General features: G+C 34.0%; 1 protein-coding gene across 2 annotated transcripts; it reads left to right on the top strand.

Annotated features, from left to right (window-relative positions):
• The first annotated feature begins 1,751 nt into the window (after positions 1-1,751).
• Lkb1 (Lkb1/serine/threonine kinase 11) lies at positions 1,752-21,511 on the top strand. Of its 2 annotated transcripts, XM_089736825.1 has the most exons (7): positions 1,754-2,604; positions 3,593-3,778; positions 5,501-5,637; positions 6,877-7,065; positions 9,828-9,988; positions 15,069-15,127; positions 16,332-21,511. In XM_089736825.1, exons 1-6 carry the CDS (start codon positions 2,059-2,061, stop codon positions 15,125-15,127), a joined length of 1,278 nt encoding a protein of 425 aa, XP_089592951.1. In that variant the 5' UTR covers positions 1,754-2,058; the 3' UTR covers positions 16,332-21,511. The 2 variants fall into 2 exon arrangements, with proteins under 2 accessions (XP_028027515.1, XP_089592951.1); XM_028171714.2 differs by lacking the exon at positions 15,069-15,127 and having other exon boundaries at positions 1,752-2,604.
• Positions 21,512-22,498: the final 987 nt, after the last annotated feature.

Below are 22,498 nucleotides of genomic sequence, written 5' to 3'. Positions count from 1 at the left end.
TCCAAAATTAAAATACAATTATCCTAAACGTCTTAAGTATATGTAAAATTTTGTCATTACTAAATAATTGTAAGGTAGCGCCCTCTGTGAATTGATATTTTAATTTCACGTATAATCCTAAATTAAAATTCACTACAAGAGCTTTCATACACACGTTAGTATTAAAAAATCTCACAGATGGTGCTGTATTAAATAGTATGTATATTTCTGTCTCATTCTTTTGTATTTGTGTCTCTTACCTGTCGTTTTTTCCGTTGCATCCGGTTTGAAATCACAACGATTCTAAAGAAGTTTTCACTTCAAAAAGTTGTGAATTTTCTTTTAAAATATGCGAAGAAACCTTTTCCCCAACCTATTATATACCTATATATTTTTAATACTCTAACCTGGCTTTACTGCGTGATCTTTTGATTTGAATTTGATTAAACCGCTACTTCTAAACTAAACTTCACAGTGTAACTTATCCACTCCCCAGTGTCATGTCAAATCTCATTTATTAGATACCACTTAATTTAAAAGGCCACCCGCTAGGCCACTTTGGAAATTTTCTGAAAATTTCATCAATATTGGGCTTCGACTTTTATAATTATAGGTAATAAATAATTACTCCACAGTTTTCGCGGTCACGAATGATTGAAGTCTGTATTCGTGTAAAAGTAGTTTTAATTTATTTAGGTATTTTTGTTTATTTAATACACTGCATGTAATATTCATAATATGTACATAACGCCTAAGACAATCTCTACCAGTCAACCAAAGGTAATGCAGAGTAAAATTTAATGGTAGGCGCAATGAAATATAAATTAAATTACAAATAGGTACCGACACAAAAATAGAAACATACCATACATAAATGTGAATATTATGTAAATATATACATATGTATATACATAAATAGATATATATAAATATATAATTTATACAATATTCAAAGGAATAGTTTAACAGAAACTTAATTAGTTCTCATGGCTGGAGTGAAGATATTGAAAATAGGTTATTAGTTAGGAAGGTAGGTCGGGAGACACAAGTAAGGAATGAAGAGTCGTCAGTGCACGTAAATTACGACGCTGGCGAATCGGTAGAAGTTTGAGCTCAGCACGATAGAAAGATAAATGATCGTAATTACGAAGATTAAAAATAAATCGAATCCAGTTATTAACAAGACGATCAAGCTTATTACGAAGGTCTGTATTCAGGTCAAATAACACACACCACCGTAATAAATTAAAGGAAGATCACTGTACTGTTTAGAAAATTCAGTTAGCTTCAGCCGCTATCTGATGCTGTAGGTGAAGGTGCACTTGTGGCAAATTACACCCATCCTGGCTGAGCCCGTGTTCGCCTACCTGTCCTGCTGAAGCTCGAAGTACCTCCAGGTCCCCAGCTATTCCTCCATCTCATTATGATTATGATAATTATATTACACGTACTTGCAATATTTTTCTTTTGCGATGTCACTGCGAGGTGGGATGAAATTAAATAAGACCCCATTGTATTGGTGTATTTGTACTTCTGTGGATGTTTTTCGGAGAACTCGAGAAGCGTCGTCGTCTAGTGAATTAAATTCTTTTCTAATATTTGTGATTTTTACAAATCCCAGTAAGCTTCTTAATTATTTATAATACATAATTTAATACAAAATTTATTTACAGTTAGTAAATTACAAAGAGGATTATTTTATTAAATAAAAATTTAGAGCACTTTATGTAGTCTTATGTGTCGGAGGCTAAAACATCGAGAAGCCAATGGTTGTATACAAAATTAAAAATTTGAAATTGAGTTTGGTTGAGCAGTTTTGACTCTCAAATATATTAAGTGTATAATCTATGGTTTTGACTATGAGTAATCTGACTGAGAAAATTTATTTACCAGTGTAAATGTGAAGCAATTTATTTTCAAAGTAAATTGAAATTAGTAAAATTTTATTGCGTGTGTTATGTACATAGTTCATAAATGCAATTTTTGTTTGTTATGTGTTTATGATCTCATGACAGAAGGCCTTGCAATACGCATAGATTTACAGAAAAAAATAATACAAATGTGTTGTTTTGATAGATAATGGATCCAAGAATGTGTAGGAAAATCAGTAGTAGTGAAAGTCTTCCAGACGGTGATAATGTGGAGTATGAGATATCAAACGTCATTGCAGCGCAAGAGAGCGACGATAACTTTATGCTGGATGGAAGTCCAGAACTCCATTCTGTGACATGGCTGGATGATGAGCAGATAGAAGATTTAGATCTTAATTTAGAGCAAACCAACTTGTGCTTTCATAGAGTCGATAGTGCTGATATTATATACAGAAGCAGAAAGAAAAAATGTAAAATGGTTGGAAAGTATGTCATGGGTGATGTTTTAGGAGAAGGTTCATACGGAAAAGTCAAAGAAATGTTAGACTCGCAATCTTTATGTAGGCGAGCCGTAAAAATTCTTAAAAAGAGGAAATTAAGAAGAATACCAAATGGTGAACAAAATGTACAGAGAGAGATACAATTACTAAGAATCCTTAGACATAAAAATGTGATAGAACTAGTCGATGTTATCTATAATGATGAGAAACAAAAGATGTATCTTGTTATGGAATTCTGTGTTGGAGTATTACAGGTAATTTTGATAAACATACAATTGAACTTTTTTACTGTAGATAGGCAGATTAGGCCACAAACCACTGAGTGGCATCCATAGTCTATAAGTGTCACAATTTGAGTGCTGCTACCTACATTGAAACAGATGGTTGGTCTCAATTGTACTGTATAATGGATGTCCTTTTCTTGAATTTAGAACAGCCAGCTGCTTATCTGCATGAATAATAATAAAAAATACCCTGCCAGCAGTACAATAATTAAAATGCACCATATAAATTCATTTCACAATTTTTGTAATGATTCTCTTTGAAACACTGGAGCATAGAGTGTATAGTATTTCCTAAGCAGAAAGAAGAGGTAATAACTAAAAATTGTTCAGTAATAAACCTAACGAATTAGTAGATTTTATAATGATTTACAAAGCAAAGTCCTTTATTTATTTATCCATTCGTCATACACAAAAAGGAATGGCTACAAATATCAGTCCCATTATCATAGTTGTCATAATAGTACAAAAAATTCTTTTTGGCAATTTTTATTTGTTATATATTTTCAGAACTACTACTATGTTTACCTACAGAATTTTTAGTTTAAGAAAAAAAAAAGGGTTATTTTAATGTTTTTGATATTACAAATAAGTATCTACTAGTTTTACAATATGCTGAAATTCATATCATATGTAAAGCCAAAGAAGTTGTGAAATTTTGCAGTTTTGAAATACATGTCATCATCATCCTAGTGTCCTAATCAATATGGAAATGAAATTTTTTATTGTGTTAATTTGTGAATCACCTCACTCTCCACCTGGTCACAAAGTGGTCACCAGAGTTCATTGACATCACATTGTGAATGATGTCACAACTTGAGACATGAGGTCGCTACTTAAATTGTAACTTTTTATTTGAATTATTGATTTTTCATTGTGTTTGTGTGTGTGTGTGTGTGCCTTTTGTACCTACACTATGTATTTTAATCTTGTTTAACTAAATAAACAGATTATATTTTAGGACATGCTGGAGTCAAGTCCCGGTAAAAAGTTTCCTCAAAGACAAGCTCATGATTACTTTCTACAGCTGCTGGACGGATTAGATTACTTGCATGGGCAGGGTGTTGTACATAAAGATATTAAACCAGGAAATTTACTTCTGACACTGGATCAAACTCTCAAAATCACCGATTTTGGTGTTGCTGAGGTATGTTTGTTATATGCCCAACAATCTTGATAACTTAACTAACTAATGATTTCTTCATAGTGTGGAAACTATTTTGATACATTTGTTTATTTTGATAGGCAATGCAAACACTTAATTGCTTAAACATTAACAAATTAAATACAACATTAATAGGTTGCCAACTGTCAACTAATGCTGGGATATCCCTAAGATCATACTACATCAGAAAACTGAAAATGAAGTTGGTCATACCCAATTTCGTGATGTGCCCAATCAATTAATTATACTGATGGGTTAGAAATACAATAAGCTTCTATGAGGCTTTGTAATGTACGTACGAACACAACATATTCTCCAATAAATTTGCCAGGAAACTTAACACACTTTAAAAGTTGGTAAAATTTTCCAAGGTTTTACTTGATTACTCTGGTCCGATGAGTATGTAATGTACTACATATTGCTGAGTTTACGGGATAGTAGGGAAATATCATAAAGGTTCTCAGTAGGTGATAGCTGTGACCATCAATACAAGGATTGCAAATTATGAACGAGGACATACATATGATTATTATTCACAAGAATGTTAAAATAAACAGACATTGAAATAACTATAAAGTGTTTGACCTACACTAGTCTAGGTTGTGAACAATAAAGTGTAAATAATAAAATGTAAAACATCTTTAATTGTTGTTGGTCAAGGACCTCTACAATAACAAATATAACTAAGACCAGCCTTTAATATTCACGTTTACTGAATACTACTGTTAACAATATATACTGAGTTTTTTAAGGTTTATGTTTCCTTAATACAGTTATTATTGATTGAGCCATTTTCGTCATTGGTTTTTGATGCTTAAAAGATAATAAGAAAAGAAAATTTGGGGATTTTGAAAATTGGAGCTACCACTTTGAAGTGGATTGTAGTATCCGTGTCGTGATGTCTATATTCTCAATGGACCACTTTACATATGGCGGACTGAGAGCTTGTTCACCAATCAATATAATAAATAAATAAAACTTTGTCACAGTGTCGATAATTTTTTTTTTTTTTTATTGTTGAGGTGAGTGGACGAGCTCACGGCCCACCTGGTTTTAAGTGGTTATCGGAGCTCATATACATCTACAACGTAAATGCCGCTACCTACCTTAAGATATAAGTTCTAAGGTTTCAGTATAGTTATAATGGCTGCCCCACCCTTCAAACTGAAACACATTACTACTTCACGGCAGAAATAGGCAGGGCGGTGGTACATACCCATGCGGACTCACAAGAGGTCCTAGCACCAGTAATCACGCAAATTTTAATTTTGCGGATTTTATTTTTATACATGATGCTATTCCTTCAATGTGGAAGTCAATCGTGAATATTAGTTAAGTACGTACTTCATTAGAAAAATTGGTACTTGCTGGCGGGATTTTAAGCATATTATCCTTTAGACCACGACGACTATTCCATTATGCATAAATATTGATTTAAATTATATTTAAATGTGTTTCATTTTAAAGAAAATTTATATTATTCAATTTGAATTGTTAGTGTATACAATAATATGGTTTGTAAACAATGTAGGAAATTATAAATCTCATAGACAATCTACAAGAATCAATTAGACTAGTTGAAAATTCTAAATCACAATTCTGACAGTACAGAATTAGTATAAAAGTTTCTCTTAATGTTATTTAAAACTAAATTAATCTTAAAGTTTTACCTGATAATTATATATAAAAAATATATTCTTTCAGGCATTAGACATGTTTTCACAGGAGGATATATGTTACACAGGACAGGGCTCACCTGCATTCCAGCCTCCAGAGATAGCCAATGGTGCTGAACAATTTTCTGGAACTAAAGTTGATATATGGAGCAGTGGAGTTACATTGTAAGTTGACTTATATCCTTAGTGGCAAATACCCTTAAAAAATTGATATGAAATAGTTTTAAGTCCTGTGGTTATGTTATGGTTTTGATCCTGGGTCAAATATCAATGTTACTATGTAAAATAAGTCCCTTACAAATGTTGATGAACAAGTTTCATGATGTGTTATCTGGTGGTATTATATCCTGTATTGTATTTGTAACATAAAGATTGTGATTTTACTTCATGCCTCACAGGTCAAAGCTTTTAATGTATTGAATAATGGTTATCCTGTCTGTCAATAAGGATTCAGAATAACTAAGCATTCAGAATAACTATTCTACACTAAATAGTGGAATCTCTTCATGCAATATATATCAACTATTATACCTACAAATTGATTTCCTCAACTTGCAGTACATACATGACTCACATAAAACATAGTATGACTAATAATAAAGGAAAATTTACATTTCATGTGGGAACTGACCTGAATCTATTTAAATACAATTAAATACTGGTATTAATTAATTGAAACTAATGTAAATATTTGCCAAATCTAAAATAAATAATTATACCTATTTGAACTAATAATGTCATTATGATGCTCTATCAGTTTTTATTATTATTAATATTGTGATGGAATCCCTAATTTTCATTAATAAGGTGTGCTATAGGGTTGATATGTAAGAGATTTACTCAATAGACTCGCAAAAACAGCTTTACCATATTCAAATCGGATTGCCTGACTGCTTTGTGTGCTAACTTGTTTTTTGTTTTATATTTGTTTGTTGTTGAGTGAGTTAATGGCCACCGGGCATTCAGTGGACACAGACAGTGAACATTTCACAACTCACCTTGTGATATGACTTCTAAGTATCATTTCTATAATAAAAACGACTATCTCCACTCTTCTTTTTTATGTATGAGGGATTACTGGTGGCTCGGAGGCTATTCCAGTTTTACCAGGGCAGGTGGGGCCACCCTTCAAACTGGAATGCATTACCGCTTCACGTGGTGGTACCTGCTCGTGCTTTGTCATAAGGCCTTACAACCAGTATATCGTGAGGACTCTACCTCCACGTGGTGGTACCTGCTTGTGCTTGGTCATAAGGTATACCGTGAGGGTTCTACCTCTTGCCTACCCGTTTGACCGTTAGTAAAAAAATATATGATAAACTTATTTTCGATTCGAACGAAAAAATCAAAGTGTCGGTCTTTAGTTGATAGAGTGTACTAGATGTGCGATATTAAATTGTATAGGTACAACATGACAACAGGGAGGTATCCGTTCGAGGGTGACAACGTGTACCGATTGCTGGAGGCGATAAGCCGGGGTCCCCCCGCGCCCCCGCCCGCGAGCGTGGGCCCCGCTCTCAGCGCTCTGCTCGTGCACATGCTCAACCGAGACCCTACACTAAGGCCCACCGTCCACGAGATTAGGAGACACGCGTACGTATCATCCACTGTAGTTTTTGTTATGTAACATCTACTATTTTTCTTAATTACCAAGTCTGGTTCAATTCCATGACGTGTTCACATTACGTCATTTATTGCATCATAATATGAATGATATATCTTTTTTCACCATAGTGACAGTTTTTTGTCTGTTTTATGTTAGTTAATATGGAAGCAAACGTATCCTATTTGACTTTTCAATCAATTTACACAGACCACATGCTTGAAATATGTATGTTTTAGATTCTGTTTATAAATACGAAATAACAAGATATTCTTGTATTTGTATTTCTAGTGTAGTCTGTGTAATCGGATATGAATGATATGTTTTTGAAATAAAATCGGTTAAATTCCCTATCTCGTCCAGTATTTCGTATTATGTCTGTGGGTCTGACGAGTCCCACAATTAATCAGAATCAGAAAATTTCGGCTCTATATTCGAAAATTTCATTCTCTGCAACCTGTAGCTGCAGCTGTTTGCAGATCGCCATCAATGGGGTAGTGATGTAACCAAGAAAAAAAGGATTCTTCGGTGGACATAATTAATCGAGATTTTTTATTAAAATCGTTACAATTAATGCTTCACTATGTTATTTGTTACGATTTGCGTTTTCGAAGTCTTACAAAATATAATGTCCCTCTTAATGTATAATTAATAAACATGAAATGAAAATATTGAAATATTTGCAATCACGCAAATGACTCGCATCGGTCCAATAAAAGGTTTATTTTATTGGTTATACATAATAATATGTAATATTTATTTAAAATCGTACGCGAAGCGACTTTTATTCGGTTCTAAATTATGTTCGTTATGTAAAAACTCCCCTCATCAACAAACTCGTAACGTAAATTTAGTGTAAAGAACAGAAATGTGTGTGAATTCCTAACGCAACAAAACGCTGCTATGATTTCATTTACTGCAATAAAACGGTAGGAATAATAATAATTTACATTGAACACGCTGCAAATGATGACATAATTTCAAGGATATTCCGTAATGTAAATATTATTCTACGTTAACAAACCGAACACACATTTTAATGCACGACGATAGGTACTTGAAATTCGTAAATTAATGTTTGTTCGTGGATCACATTGCGATCGACTTGAATCGTTTCGAGAAGAAAATGTGTTTGGACATTAGAATAACAAAGTTTAACAATTTTGTTTGGTTAAGCATTTGATTATTGCTTTGTATACACGCGTACAATCTTGTAATGTTAAAAAATTAATGAGCGTGTTGTTTTTTTGTTTGTGCTACATCCGTTTGAGCGTCATTTATATATAAATGAGTCGGAACTTTGTACAGTTGGTTCGCATTACACAAAAGTTGGCATGTCTTTGTTTTTTTTTTTTTCTACAACGTAAATGCCGCCATTCACCTTAACACATGAGTTCTAAGTTTCTACAGTATAACGGCTTCAAAACAAAACGCATTAGTGCTTCACGGCCGAAATAGGCTGGGTGGTATTTGTTACCTAACCCGTGCGGACTCACAAGAAGTCCTACAACCACTAGAAATATCTCTTTTTTGCGCGTGAATCGTTTCAATAAATGTGTGAAGAAATCGAAGCGTGACCGATGTTAATTAATACCGAATACGGTCTAACTGAAATGTTACAACTCAATATACGAGTATTTATCCCTTATCAAAATCTTACGTATCAATTTCGCGTTTCCTATATTTTCTTTTTATTATTTCCGATGTTTTGGTTACTTTACAGTTTACGTGATCACGGACTATTAAGGTGTTATTCGTGGACATTTGAATACTGTTTATATATTATGTACTTATGTCAAATGTAAAATATGGTAAACACTATATTAAGATCGTAAATGTAGTCTTAATTATGTATTCGACTCGCGAAAACCAAAGAAGATAAAAAGCTATAGAAGTAATGCATTAGATCTGTGTGCTTAGTGCGAGTTTATTAATGTTCTCTATAGCGTAAAAGGTATCCCAATTTTGTATGCAGTTGAAACAGCGCCCCTAACGGCAAACGTATGCAAACGATCCCATTCCATACAAATATGAGCTAACTTTTACGCTATCGAGAACGTTAAAAAACTCGCACTAAACAAAAGATTGTCTTCGATTGGGTGTCCTTCACGTTCGATGTTACGGTTACAATTAAAAACCGTCGGAATTGGATAGTATGTAACAATAAAATTGTAACAATAAACTGTGTGTTTGTGTTCTTGACGCTATACAATGTAAATATACAAAGAATTTCTGTGAAGAACGTTTTTTGTTGTCTGTTACAGAAAAAAAATCTGTTTATGAAATTAAATTAAAATTATAAAATCATTTATTTCAGAAATCAGTTCATAATAATATGTACCTCATAGAAAAGAATCATTGAAATACATCACGTAAATCTTGATCAAATTCAAATTATGACAGCACATCACGTAAAACTTGAAGCGAAACGACTCCCGTTAATAATGATGATAAGAAATTTTATGATTTAACACGTTGACCGCACTGAAGTAATTATATCGATTTATCTCTTCGATTATCTTACTAAGGCGCCGGAAATCTCTAATAGACGCTGAGAAAGACGAAAGTGAAGATACTGAGAATAAATTTATTTCTAAGAGACTTAAAAGACTAAAATATATAATAACAAACAAAATAACTTAGTAACACAAAATCGATATAATTAGGTACCTCAGTGCGCCGCGTAGGGTACCGGTGACCTACATGGCCTGGTCAACGTGTTAAAAAAAACATTTTGACATAAATTCCTCAGATGGGTGCAGGCGACACCGCCCTTCGAACCGGGCGAGAAACTAGTGAATCCGAGATCTCGACGTTCCGACGAGCTTCACACTTCGACTGTAATACCGTATCTCGTCGAGAGGCATTACGCTTCGGCGCAGGAATACTTCACCGAAAGGGACCTGCGACAAGGTTGGTTTACACTAATCTGTAAATTAATACTTAAGCAAAACTTTTTACGAAAATTGTGCGGAAGGGGTATGAAATTTCCAACACTTATAGAGAAAATAGAGAAGGAGTGCAGAATGCTAATATTTTTTTTAATTATGCCCAAAAATACATTAAATAAAAAAAAAAAACATTACACACACTACCATGTATTTAACACACACACATATATAAACTCTGTGTTTGTTGTCAAAGGACAATGCCCATTTTCTATGGGCGTTTGGGCCCCTAAAAAAAGTTGTCGGGTGATGATGATTTTAACTTAATTTGATAGACAAAGAAATATCGTTTCATATTCAGAAAACTATTTTTATATTCTCACCCAGGTTTAAGAGAAATCTGTTTTTTTCTGCAACTAAAATTAAGTTGTTAATTGTTTTCTTCGAAATCAATAATCGCTCTCATCATTATTTACAGTATTAAATAAGTTAATTGTGGTTAATGTTGCTAGAAATAAGCCCTTATGTACATTTTATTATTATTATATCCTCATAATAATAATAAAATGAAATGAAATCCGGAAGCCGGCAACGATATTGTTGTTGTTGTTTTTAAATTCGCCAACAAGCAGGCAAAGAGCGTAGCCTATACAGCCTAGTCTGTCATAGTTATATTTTTTATATATTTTTTATGTTAATAAAAATCCGGTGTATTTCTTTTTATTGCTTTTTGGGAGTTTTGACGTCAACTTGATGAATAGCACATTGAGTGAGAGTGAATTTCCGCAACCTTTTATCTTGAAAAAAAAAACAGTCACTGCTATGTTAGCCACAGTTTTATTCCAGTGCCTCAATAATCGTGAACAACGATTATTGACATTTAATACACAAAACAACACCCAATTTGTATATTATACATCACAATAAGTTATTAAAAAAACATAAAATATAACTTCAAGTGACGCTTCACTCGGGTTGCTGCCAAAACTCTCTGATCATATATAATAAGAATAGAGTAATGGTAGGCCATTGAGATTTTTACTAATGGAATCATTAATATCTAAAAATATTAAATAATTCATGGTTTTAAGTAATAATTATTATTACAATACATAAATATTGAATTGAACAACAATAAACTAAAAAATCTGTGAATTATAACCATTAGCAATTTTTTAAATTTGTTGTTCAAGTCACAGACAACTCTTTCGTTTGTCAGCATATAAGTTTACTATAAGGCTGTATGGGCTAATTTTCCCTTTGTCTATTGGCGAATTTAAAAACTATGGCACTCAGTTTTGGGATGTTATCAAATAAGTAATTTATTTTTTTGTAAAACAATGCCAGGGTGAAAGAAATGTTGATACATAAACTAAACAACATGAAAAAATAAGGCATAGTTTTTCAAGTACAAATAGTTTTGTCATGAAGTTGGCCCACTTTGGGCATTGTCCTTTCTGTTATTGCTTAAAGTATTTTTTTAAGGAATTTTTTGACTATGGGTAACTAAGACCTTTAAGTCATGTCTTATTTGAATTTTTATTCTTATTTTTATGAAAAATGATAATATGGAGTGAAATGAAATAAAGATGATTAATTTGAGACAATAATTAACTCGGATGAAATTAAATGAGATGAGATGATATGGGATGAAATATAATCTCAGTAAAATGGTGGTCATTTACTGATATTTTTTCAGTGGACTTTTTGGAGGATCCCGAGAAGTTACGTCTAGCGGCTTTGTTTCATTTTCCCACATTTGTGCACTTTCACAGAGATTAAACAGTTAACAAACCACCGTAATTACACATTTAAACCTGAAGAAACACTAAATAGACAAAATAAAATAAATCACACAACTTCACTCCTGGCTATCCCGCCAAAAAATCCGCTTAAAAATTGTAGCAAATGGTCGAATTGCGAACAGATTAATATTGTTTATTTTTAATATCATTTTTCTATAGTGTAGTCTTCGCAAAATTTGTGATTATAGAAATATATTTTTTTGATAATAGAACCATAATAATGTTCAAACTTATAATTTCAATTAATTAAAGTCGAATTTCGACTACCGCGGGACGGACCACTAGTAAAACGAATTTGTCGAGTTGACATATTAAAAAAAAACTTCAATGCCGCCATTTTTAATCCTATTTCAATTCAACAATGGAAATCATAAACCCCGGTTTATTTAACTAAATGTATTCAACGGATTGTCTTACTAAATAATGATAATTGCCGCAAAAGTAAAAAAAAAGTCGTTAATAATGTCAATTTGTTGGCACTTTCCTTTGACTGTGTAAAGTCTACGCCACGAAATGTTTACGGAAGCCATAGCAGTTTCACTGTTTCACAAAATACCGATATATCGTTATTACATAATATCTGAAATGTGATAATATTAGGACGTGACTAAAATACATGTATTGTTTTTTATGAACTCAGCGATTGAAATCAATTACGTAATTTTGCGTAAATGGCAAATTTTTAAATACGATACAGAACCATCAATAATCACGAACAAAATAAAATTCATAGAAGTGTTATTTATTAGACTTCTCTTATTGTTATGGCGGTAGCTATCGTACAACACAAGATATTTGATAGATTCCTGAATCTCCCTAACGATATTTTCAAAATAAGACTTCATATTAATTATAGTTCCGAAGAACAACATTCGAACGGCCTGTCTACACCCTCAGACACAGCCCACTGAGTTTCTCGCCGGATCTTCTCAGTGGGTCGCGACCCGAACCGTTGGTAGATTCTGCGAAGTACGGCTCTTGCTAGGGTTCGTGTTAGCAACGTCGTCAGCTTTGAGCCCCGTGAGCTCACCTACTAGTTAAGGTTACGCTGAAATAGCCTCTCAAGGCTATCAGCTTAGGTTTTTTTTTTTATTGCTTATATTGGTGGACGAGCTCACAGCCCACCTGATGTTAAGTGGTTACTGGAGCCCATAGACATCCACAACGTAAATGCGCCATCCACCTTGAGATACAAGTTCTAAGGTCTCAAGTATAGTAAAAGAAAAAGTATAGGAAAAGAAAGGCCTGTCTACCAAGCAATTTGAACCGCTCGGTATAAACTCTTCCTTTTGTCGTTCCTCCTCCTTGCGTCGATAATCCTAAATGCTGATGGTCGCAGGCTCCTTTAATAACTTTCTCCTGGATTATCCTGCGCCAGCCCTTCCTATCCTTGGCCGAGCTTATGGCAACATGAACTGAAGTATTGAAAGTAGAGTGTATCTGGTCCGACCAGTGCATTGGGCTTCTGCCTTTGGGCCTTTTTCCGCAAACCTTGCCTGTTACCAGCAGCTTTTCTAAATTGTCATCTCACTTTTTTTTATTGCCCTTGTAGGCAGACGAACATACGGCCCACCCGAGTGGTTACCGACGCCCATGGACTTCAGCAATGCCAGGGGCAGAGCCAAGCCGCTGCCTACCGCTAATCATCTCGCTTTTTGGCAAAGTGTCCAATGTGTCGTTAAACCTCCCAAACTGTACATCTCATAAGTGAATGTAGCTTAGGATCGTGAGTCAATTACCGGATAAACTGTGAGCTACTAAATACAGTTATTTGTGATCCTTTTTCATTATTTTTATTATGTATATTTTTATTATTATTGATATATTAAGTAGTTACCGGAGACACACTTTGAAACATGATTCTCTAATTAGGCTCTCGCACGCTTTAAATTGAATCGGATCTCTGCTTTGTGGCAGTAGTAGGTAGGTAGTTATGGTACTTGCTCATGTCGGTTCACAATACGCCCTATTATCACTAATAACACAAATAATATTTGTTGCGGATTTGATTTATCCTTCCTTCATTGTGTAAGTCATTTGTGAACATTGGATTAAGTACGTATTTCATTGAAAAAAATTCGTAAATCGTTCAACACGAGTAGGTACATCAGTGTGCTTTTAAAAAACTCGCACTAAGCACGCAGGCGTCTAATAATTTAGGCCTTACAATGAACTTAATTTTATTTTATGCTATCGTCACAAAAATCTTGGTGAAACTCTTTACCGTGTGTAACGCCCATTATCGAAATGTAAATAATAGATTTTGTTTGACCAGGAAGGTTTATGTGTATTATAATTTACAAATCCTTCGTTTTAATCATTCACTTTATTCACGCATGTTTGCGCTGTATTTGTTCACGATTAAATTACTCTTATTCTATAAACAGAAGAATTGATAGCGCGCTGATTTTCATAGATTTGAAGATCCAAACTACAGGAAATTTCCCAGAAAAAAATAATCAAATTGCTAGTTCAAGATATTAATGCGTGATTAACTAATATCGTTGCTCAGGATTAAAATATCAATTAATTTATATAATTTATAATTTTAATAAAATTTAAGATTCTCTTCTAAAATGAGAGAATTGTAACAATATATTTACAAAATTACTAATATGGCAATGTATAACACGATGCACAAATAAATGTAATAACAATAAATCTGATGAGACAAAGTAGGCGACCATGAACTTATCTACCTTTTTTTTTTAACGCTGGAGAATCTATTTACGGACCGGGCTATGTCCGGACCCCGGCGCCTCCAGAGAAAAAGAGGGAGACGAGGAGGCCTAAGGTCCTCCATCTCCCCCAATTTCTAAATTAAGTGAAGATAAACTTATCTACCCTACCTAATCAATGTATGTAGCGTCGAGTCTCCGCTTCATTTGAGATACTGGCGCCACAGCCGGTCACTCCTTTAATTGAATATTATGCAATTTCGAAAAAGGCACATGTCGTATATTTTGTCAAATACATTTTTTCATATAGATGTACCTACACCCATTTTATAATAATTCCAGTAATTTTCAATTGCCAATTAACACTAAAATATATCTCAAAAGTTAATATTTTAAATTTTACACTGCTTTAGAAAATAAACAGTTTTTTTTCATTTCCTGAACATTTTACTTTTTCAGAGATGTGCCCTTTTCGAAATTGCATATTCAATTAGTCTCTAACAGTATTTTTATATCTTTGTTTCGTAATAATGTACAGTTGTTTAAGCATACATTATTATGATTAAAATATTACAAAAACTAACATAATATTTTTTGAAAAATGAAATTGTTGATATTGCAGAGAGCGATGGGTCGCGCGTTTCTGGAACAGTCCGAGCACGCGTTTGTTCTCTCAGTTAGGTTCGTTGCATGAAGAGTGATATACTACAATCGCCCGAAAAATTACAATAACAAATAATAATAAAATAACATTTATGAAAAAAAACTGTAATGCTTGCATATCGTAGAAGTGTCAGAAACATCCCAAGACAAGTAAATAAACACTAATATCTTGTTTAATCGTGTTATTAAATCCAAATAGAGTTTATTAACAAAGAGCCCGCTACTGAAAAAAATCGCTTTAATAAAAACTTCTTTTATATTATGCTGAATATGTACATAGTTTCTCGAATACAAACGACGAATTCGCGATATACTAGGCGATCTCCTACCACTGATTGCGTTATAATAAAAAAACGTCTTAAACGCATGTATTCGAAAAACTGTCCCATAGAAAAAACAAGTTCGCCGTGAGATCAATAAAAAAAAAGATAATGTCTATACATACAAAAGTGCACTGTGAGATTACCGGTCACCGTCCTCGTCGAACCCGTCTCTCCCGACGAAGGGCTCGACGAGTAAATTAACCCATAGACACAGTCCACTGAGTTTCTCGTCGGATCTTCTCAGTGGGTCGCGTTTTCGATCCGGTGATAGATTCTGCGAAGCACTGCTCTTGCTAGGGCCAGTGTTAGCAACGCCTCCAGGTTTGAGCGCCGAGAGCTCACCTACACGTTAGAGTTACGCTGACATACCCTCTCAAGGCTATCAGATAAGGTACGAAAAAAAAAGAGTATGTATATATCTAGCAGTAAGAGCCAATTTTGTTTTCTTCCATAGTATCAAATACTTCTTAGTGACTCAAATTTAAATCGCTAAATCAAATAAAGTGTGTAGTTTCTTCGATTGAGCGAATAATTTGTACTTTACTGGTGGTAGGACGTCTTGTGAGTCCGCGCAGATAGGTACCACCGCCCTGCTTATTTCTGCCGTGAAACACTAATGCGTTTCGGTTTGAAGGGTGGGGCAGCCGTTGTAACTATACTGAGATCTTAGAACTTATATCTCAAGGTGGATGGCGCATTTACGTTTTACTTAACACCATGTGGGCTGTGAGCTCGTCCACCCATCATAAGCAATAAAAAAAATATGCTTGAGCCCCGTGAGCTCACCTACCATCTCGGTTAATCTAGAATAACCCCTCGAGGTTACTAGAGAGTAGGTAGAAAAAAAAGAGTTGAGATTGATTCGTTAATTTTTTAATCGTTTGTTTAATCGTTTCCAGGGCTGGGTGACGGCGGCTCCCGGACGATGTCGACTGCGGAACTGTCTGACGGAGGATCGGGGCAGCACAAGAGGCGATGGCACTCGTCGTGCGGCCGGCTGCCCTCGTGCCGGCTCACGTGATGGACGCGTGACGCAGCAGATAAACTGCCTCCATAAAAGCACCGGATCGGATCTTGAGCGTCCGGCGAAATAATATCGGGGATCGGTTGCAAAAAATAATAATAATAATAACAGCACCGCGGCACCGGCTCAGATCTTGAGCGTCCGGCGAAATAATATCAAGGATCGGTTACAAAAAAGAATAATAATAATAACAGCACCGGCTCGGATCTTGAGCGTCCGGCGAAATAATATCGGGGATCGGTTACAAAAAAAAAAAAAATATAAAGCACCGGCTCGGATCTTGAGCGTTCGGCGAAATAATATCAAGGATCGGTTACAAAAAAATAATAATAATAATAACAGCACCGGCTCGGATCTTGAGCGTCCGGCGAAATAATATCGGGGATCGGTTACAAAAAAAAAAAAAATATAAAGCACCGGCTCGGATCTTGAGCGTTCGGCGAAATAATATCAAGGATCGGTTACAAAAAAGAATAATAATAATAACAGCACCGGCTCGGATCTTGAGCGTCCGGCGAAATAATATCGGGGATCGGTTACAAAAAAAAAAAAAAATATAAAGCACCGGCTCGGATCTTGAGCGTTCGGCGAATTAATATCGGGGATCGGTTAGAAAAAAAGAATAATCATAATAATAACAGCACCGGCTCGGATCTTGAACGTTCGGCGAAATAATATTGGGGATGGGTTACAAAAAAAAAAAAAAAATAACAGCACCGGCTCAGAAAAAAAATTAGTAACGGTGTAATATTTCCATACAAGGTCTCATGTATAGTACGGAATCTGGATTATTTTTTATTGATGGTAGGACATCTTGAGTTCGCACGGGTAGGTACCGCCACCCTGTCTATTTCTACAGCAGTAATGTGTTTCGGTTTGAAGGGTGGGGCAGCCGTTGTAACAATCCTTGAGACCTTAGAACTCCAGGAGGGTGGCGGCATTTACGTTGTAGATGTCTATGGGCTCCGGTAACCACTCGTGTATAATATGGAATCTGGACTATACAAGAGCAGTAAAAATGTTGTAGTCAATTGTTTGTATGCTTGTTACCGCCCGTAGAATTAATCGTGAAGCTACCTTGAATAAGCTACTTTGAATAAGCATGGTTGCTTGGCGGGTGCGAGCAAGACAGATGCGCGGTTCGCGACAGAAGGCAGTTTCCTTGTCAAAGTGGATACGGTTCGTTGTTGGCGCAGTTGTCCATGGAAACGCGGACGCGATTTGAAGAACTGCCCGTAACTGTTTTTTTAATGAGGTCAAACTTTCTAATTATTCTGATAAACACACATTAAGGATGTTCCAACTTTAGCTTTTGTAAATAGTAATTGAGATCTTACATACATACTAATTATTATTTAATAATTTACTAATTATTATTTAAAAAAGAAGCTATTGTTTAATTTAAAAAAAAACCTAAACAAAGAGCTGATATGTTGTTTTCTCTAAAATATATTAAAAATATTGTCTGATCTGTCGATGCGATTATAACACGTCCTGTCCAAAAATGTAAATCGATGCAAACAAGAATGAATCGTCCCGATATCGTGTTCGTCTTCATATAACCAAACAGCTATAAAAATTACCCACGCACCAATGACAACAAACGCTCAAGATCCAACCCGATTATTTACGATCACTTTACGACTTATTTACTTGACACATGATCCAAATCACCAAAACTCAAACCTCCAAGACGTCTATGAAAATAATCGAATATAAATGTACTGCCAACTGAAGAAAAAAAGTGCCTGATTCTAAAATAGTACATCTCGTTTCGTCTCGTTACGTTGAATTGTTAAAATTTATATATAATTATAATACTCTGTATTTATCCCACCGTAACTGCATTTTTCATTTGCAGATTATGTATTAGAACAATAAAAGGACAAACCCGAAATCCATACAAACTTGGGCCTGGCGTTACAGTGCTAGAATTTGGGCATAAGTTACAATACCTAAGAAGGTTTCATGAGCCCAATTTTCAGGTCTCCCAGCAATGGCCAAATTGGTAAAATCAGACAATGTTTACATTTTAGGTTATGTTTATTGTTCGAGATATTTTAATAAAAACGATATTTTTGAGGCTATTTCCTACTAAAGATGAGTAATTTTTTACGAAACCTGTTGCAGCAACAGGTTGCTTTAAAATAAAAATGGAACCTGTTACGAGAAATCGCGCGTTAGGTTGTTTACGAAAACGAACGAAAGCCAAAAATTAAAAACAACGTAATGCGAAACGCGCTGCGCACGAAATGATTTTTTTAAGGGATTTTATGACCTGGTAACTAAGACCTTTAGGTCAGTCTTATTTTAATTTTAATGAAAACTTTTTTATATGAAAAACTATATTTATATGATAGCTTTTTTATATAAAATATAAATCATTACGTGCTCCCATATTATCTCATCACATTTCATTTCATTTTAGTTCATGCCTTTTTTATTTTTATTTTTTATTGCTTAGATACCCATCGACGAGCTCACAGCCCACCTGATGTTAAGTGGTTACTGGAGCTCATAGACATCTACGACGTAAATGCGCCACCCACCTTGAGATATAAGTTCTAAGGTCTCAGTATAGTTACAACGGCTGCCCCGCCCTTCAAACTGAAACGCATTACTGCTTTACGGCAAAATCCAAAATATCTTCAGTTGGCAACATTAAAGATAACATAACACGATTTGATATATTTGTGTTTTTCTATGGCATAGTCACATTAATATAAAAATGCAAAACTACCCTTTCATGCTATATTTAATGTTGTCAGTTGTAGATATTTTGAATTGCCGCCATTTTAAGTAGTTGTGTCACGATTCGATGGCCATACTCTATTTACATTGATTAAAATACCTATAAAAACAGTCATTTATCCTAAAGCAAAAGAGTATTAATTATTTTTTACACTTGATTTCCACTAAATCGATCCTATTTTATGGATGTTCTAATTCTAATCCGCACGTTTGTGGAGCTAGTTACGTATATTGAAATAAGTGTTGCAGATGTTTACAAAGATTGTTTAAAACAAAAAATTTAATTCAACTTATTTTCTACACTTGGCCATTGTCAATGAAGCTAAGATTTTAATAGGTTAATCAAGCAAAATAGACGAATTTTTTGGTACATATCCCATTCGTGTAACGCTTAGGCCCAAAATGGGGTTTCTCCTTTAAGTAAATGTAATGAGTAATTGAAAATGGCTTTTACGTGTCGAGAAATAACGTAACGATACTTTAGAAATGTGCTAAAGAAATATTAAAACAATATTGTTATGTAAAATAAATTTGTTGATATTACTGAAAATATGTAAAATCTGTTAAATCCTTTCGACATATGATAAATATGCTGCTTGGAAGAACTGTGTTCTAGTAATTAAGTCGTAAAACTTTAATTGAATAGAATATTTGTTTACGTAAACAAAACTGTTTTCGACTTTAGAAATACAGCAAGTTTATGTTCAGTGTTGCTTTTGTTAAAATATATTCCGGATTGTTAGCGTTGCCAACTTTTTCTGCTGTTTATTGTTTAAACATTCGATTTCATAGTATTTACGACGTATGTTTGCACCCCGTGTCGTTTATCTGTGAACTTACATTACAGAATCTATTTTAACTTAATGATGAGTTCATCTACGGTATGAATACTTAATGGTATTAGTTTGAATTTGTTTGTAAAACATTATTTGGTATCTCGGTATATCATATGATTTAGTATATACATACATACCACTAGTATTCATTTCTGAATGTCGTTTTGTTTGTTAATGTACTTTTTTTTTATAAGTCTTTTTTATATGTATAGAGATTTTGTTGCACCCTTAATATAGTGCGTTAGTTACAATTGACATATACATTTGTAAAGTAGTACCTGTTTTAAACTATTGTTGGCGCGTTTGTATAAGATTAGAGCGTTTTTTAGCGTAATTGAGTAGATCTCAAATTACAGTGGCAATAAAGAGATATAAATATTTTTATACTTACATAGGACTTAGTTTGTCACTTGCCGAACATTGAGGATCACGTTAATTCATATTAGTTACATATTAAATCGATGCGTGAATTAATTTGCGAATACATATCTGAATATATACCTAAAATTTATTAAGTATTATTGTTTGTTCGACTGCATTTTGAATGTTTTGCATAATGCCGACCGACCGCTCAGTACTAAAGTCGGATAATAAATGACGTTATTTTGATATGCAAATTTACGGGCATCGTATTGTTCGATTATTTATTAAAATCGAGCTACACCTTGCAGAAATCGCAAAAAATATTTACATTGGCGAACCGATACGAATTATTTATCCTTTTTTTTTTTTAATTGTAACGAAAAGTACAAATTTGTGTGAGTGTTTTTTAATTAACTAAACGATAAAGTACTGAGTGGCTCATAATAAATAGGGCAACGTCGTTCAATTAATTACAGTATTATGAGTTCAGAAATACGGAGCTATATATACTAAATCAGCAATAATTTTGAATCGATTTACTGAATTCATCACGAAAGTTCATTGACCTCACTTTTTAACCGTCACTTTAGATTATATCATAATAATATATCTAGTGTGATAATTTAAAAAAAAAAAACCTATATTTTTCGAATAATGGATTATGTGTTTAGTAACTAACTGCTTAGTTAATTTTTGAGCAGTGCGTAGTTTTAGCTTCATAAGAGCTTTGGTGGAATATCAAAAGGATCGTCGTGTTTGTGTATCGTGCTGTGTGTGCAATTTTAGATGAAAAGGTTTCGCTCTTGATTAGGTTAGGTTAGCCATATTATAATGAGATTATCGATTTGCTGTTATGATCTCTGATCGCCAAAGGCGTAAAGAAGAGTATTTTAGATTCAATATGTTTTATGTATTTACCTCATCACTAGTAATAATATAGTCCTTAAAAAGTGAGGTCACTGACTTTTCGATTAGGTGCATACCTATAATTGAGCATACCTATAAATGGAGTGGATGTTTATTTAGTGCCTGAACAACAAAAACAAAATTTAAAAAAAAGGAGAATATTAATATATTGTAAATAAAAAGTGAAAGTAAAATTTAATGTTTGTTTTTATTTGTTTCTGAATTTTCCAATCGGTATCTGCAAGCGGAGTAATATGTCCCGTCAAATAGACTCTCCAAATTTTGCAATTTCTATTTTCTAGAGTAGCCGTTGGAATGCGGAGGTAGGAAATATAGATCTTCGTAACGTTTCAGGTCATTAATCTATTTGTAAATACATGAAGTGAGCATTATTTAGCGACATGATAACGTCCTTAACAAGGCCGCCGCTAATTGCCGTTTGACTAATTAATCATAGTTCGAACCCTAACAGTAAACCAAGCACATGTCACCTTGATCTTCGAAGAGCTTAATGACAGTTCATAGTATCGGCCCACTGAGTTTTTTGGCGGATCTTAGAGGGTCGCGATTCCGATCTTGTGGGAGATGCACTGGTTGTTATTCCTAAGGCGTTCGAACAGTTAATTTATCTTCAAAATTCTACTTTTACACGATTGGTCCTGTTGTTAGTTGTAAACAAGACTGTGTCTACGCCCACCCATCCTGGTGAGCCCGGAAATCAAAACTAATTTACCTACATTTTACCACCTTATATTTAATATTTTTCTATTAAAGAAATTTCCAATGCATCTACAACTCAAAAGATACAACCATCACAATAGATACAAAGCTTTGTAGTGGCACCAAAATACAAATAAGTAAAGTAGATAGGTACCTACGCATCATGTCATGTTTTATTCCAATTGAAATTGCATAGAAATCGATTAGTTACGGCATATTGCTGTAATTAAAACCGTAAATAATGAAGATCGAAGCTGGATTTTCGTAACTTTGTCTCCTACATCTAGCACACGAGCAGAATTTATTCAGTTATCTATTTATTCATCACAACATGCAATTAGGTTTATTGCATTAATACTTCCGCATAACAGTTCCAGTTTTTGTTTAGTTATACGGTTATATTATTGGGTTATAGTTTGGTATAGGTACTACATAAGAAGAGATCGTGCGTTACAGATGAAATTAT

This window comes from Bombyx mandarina, chromosome 22, assembly GCF_030267445.1.
Source record: "Bombyx mandarina strain Sakado chromosome 22, ASM3026744v2".
NCBI lineage: Eukaryota > Metazoa > Arthropoda > Insecta > Lepidoptera > Bombycidae > Bombyx > Bombyx mandarina.
Note: the sequence above shows the minus strand (reverse complement) of the source record. Positions and strands in the feature narration are given on the sequence as shown.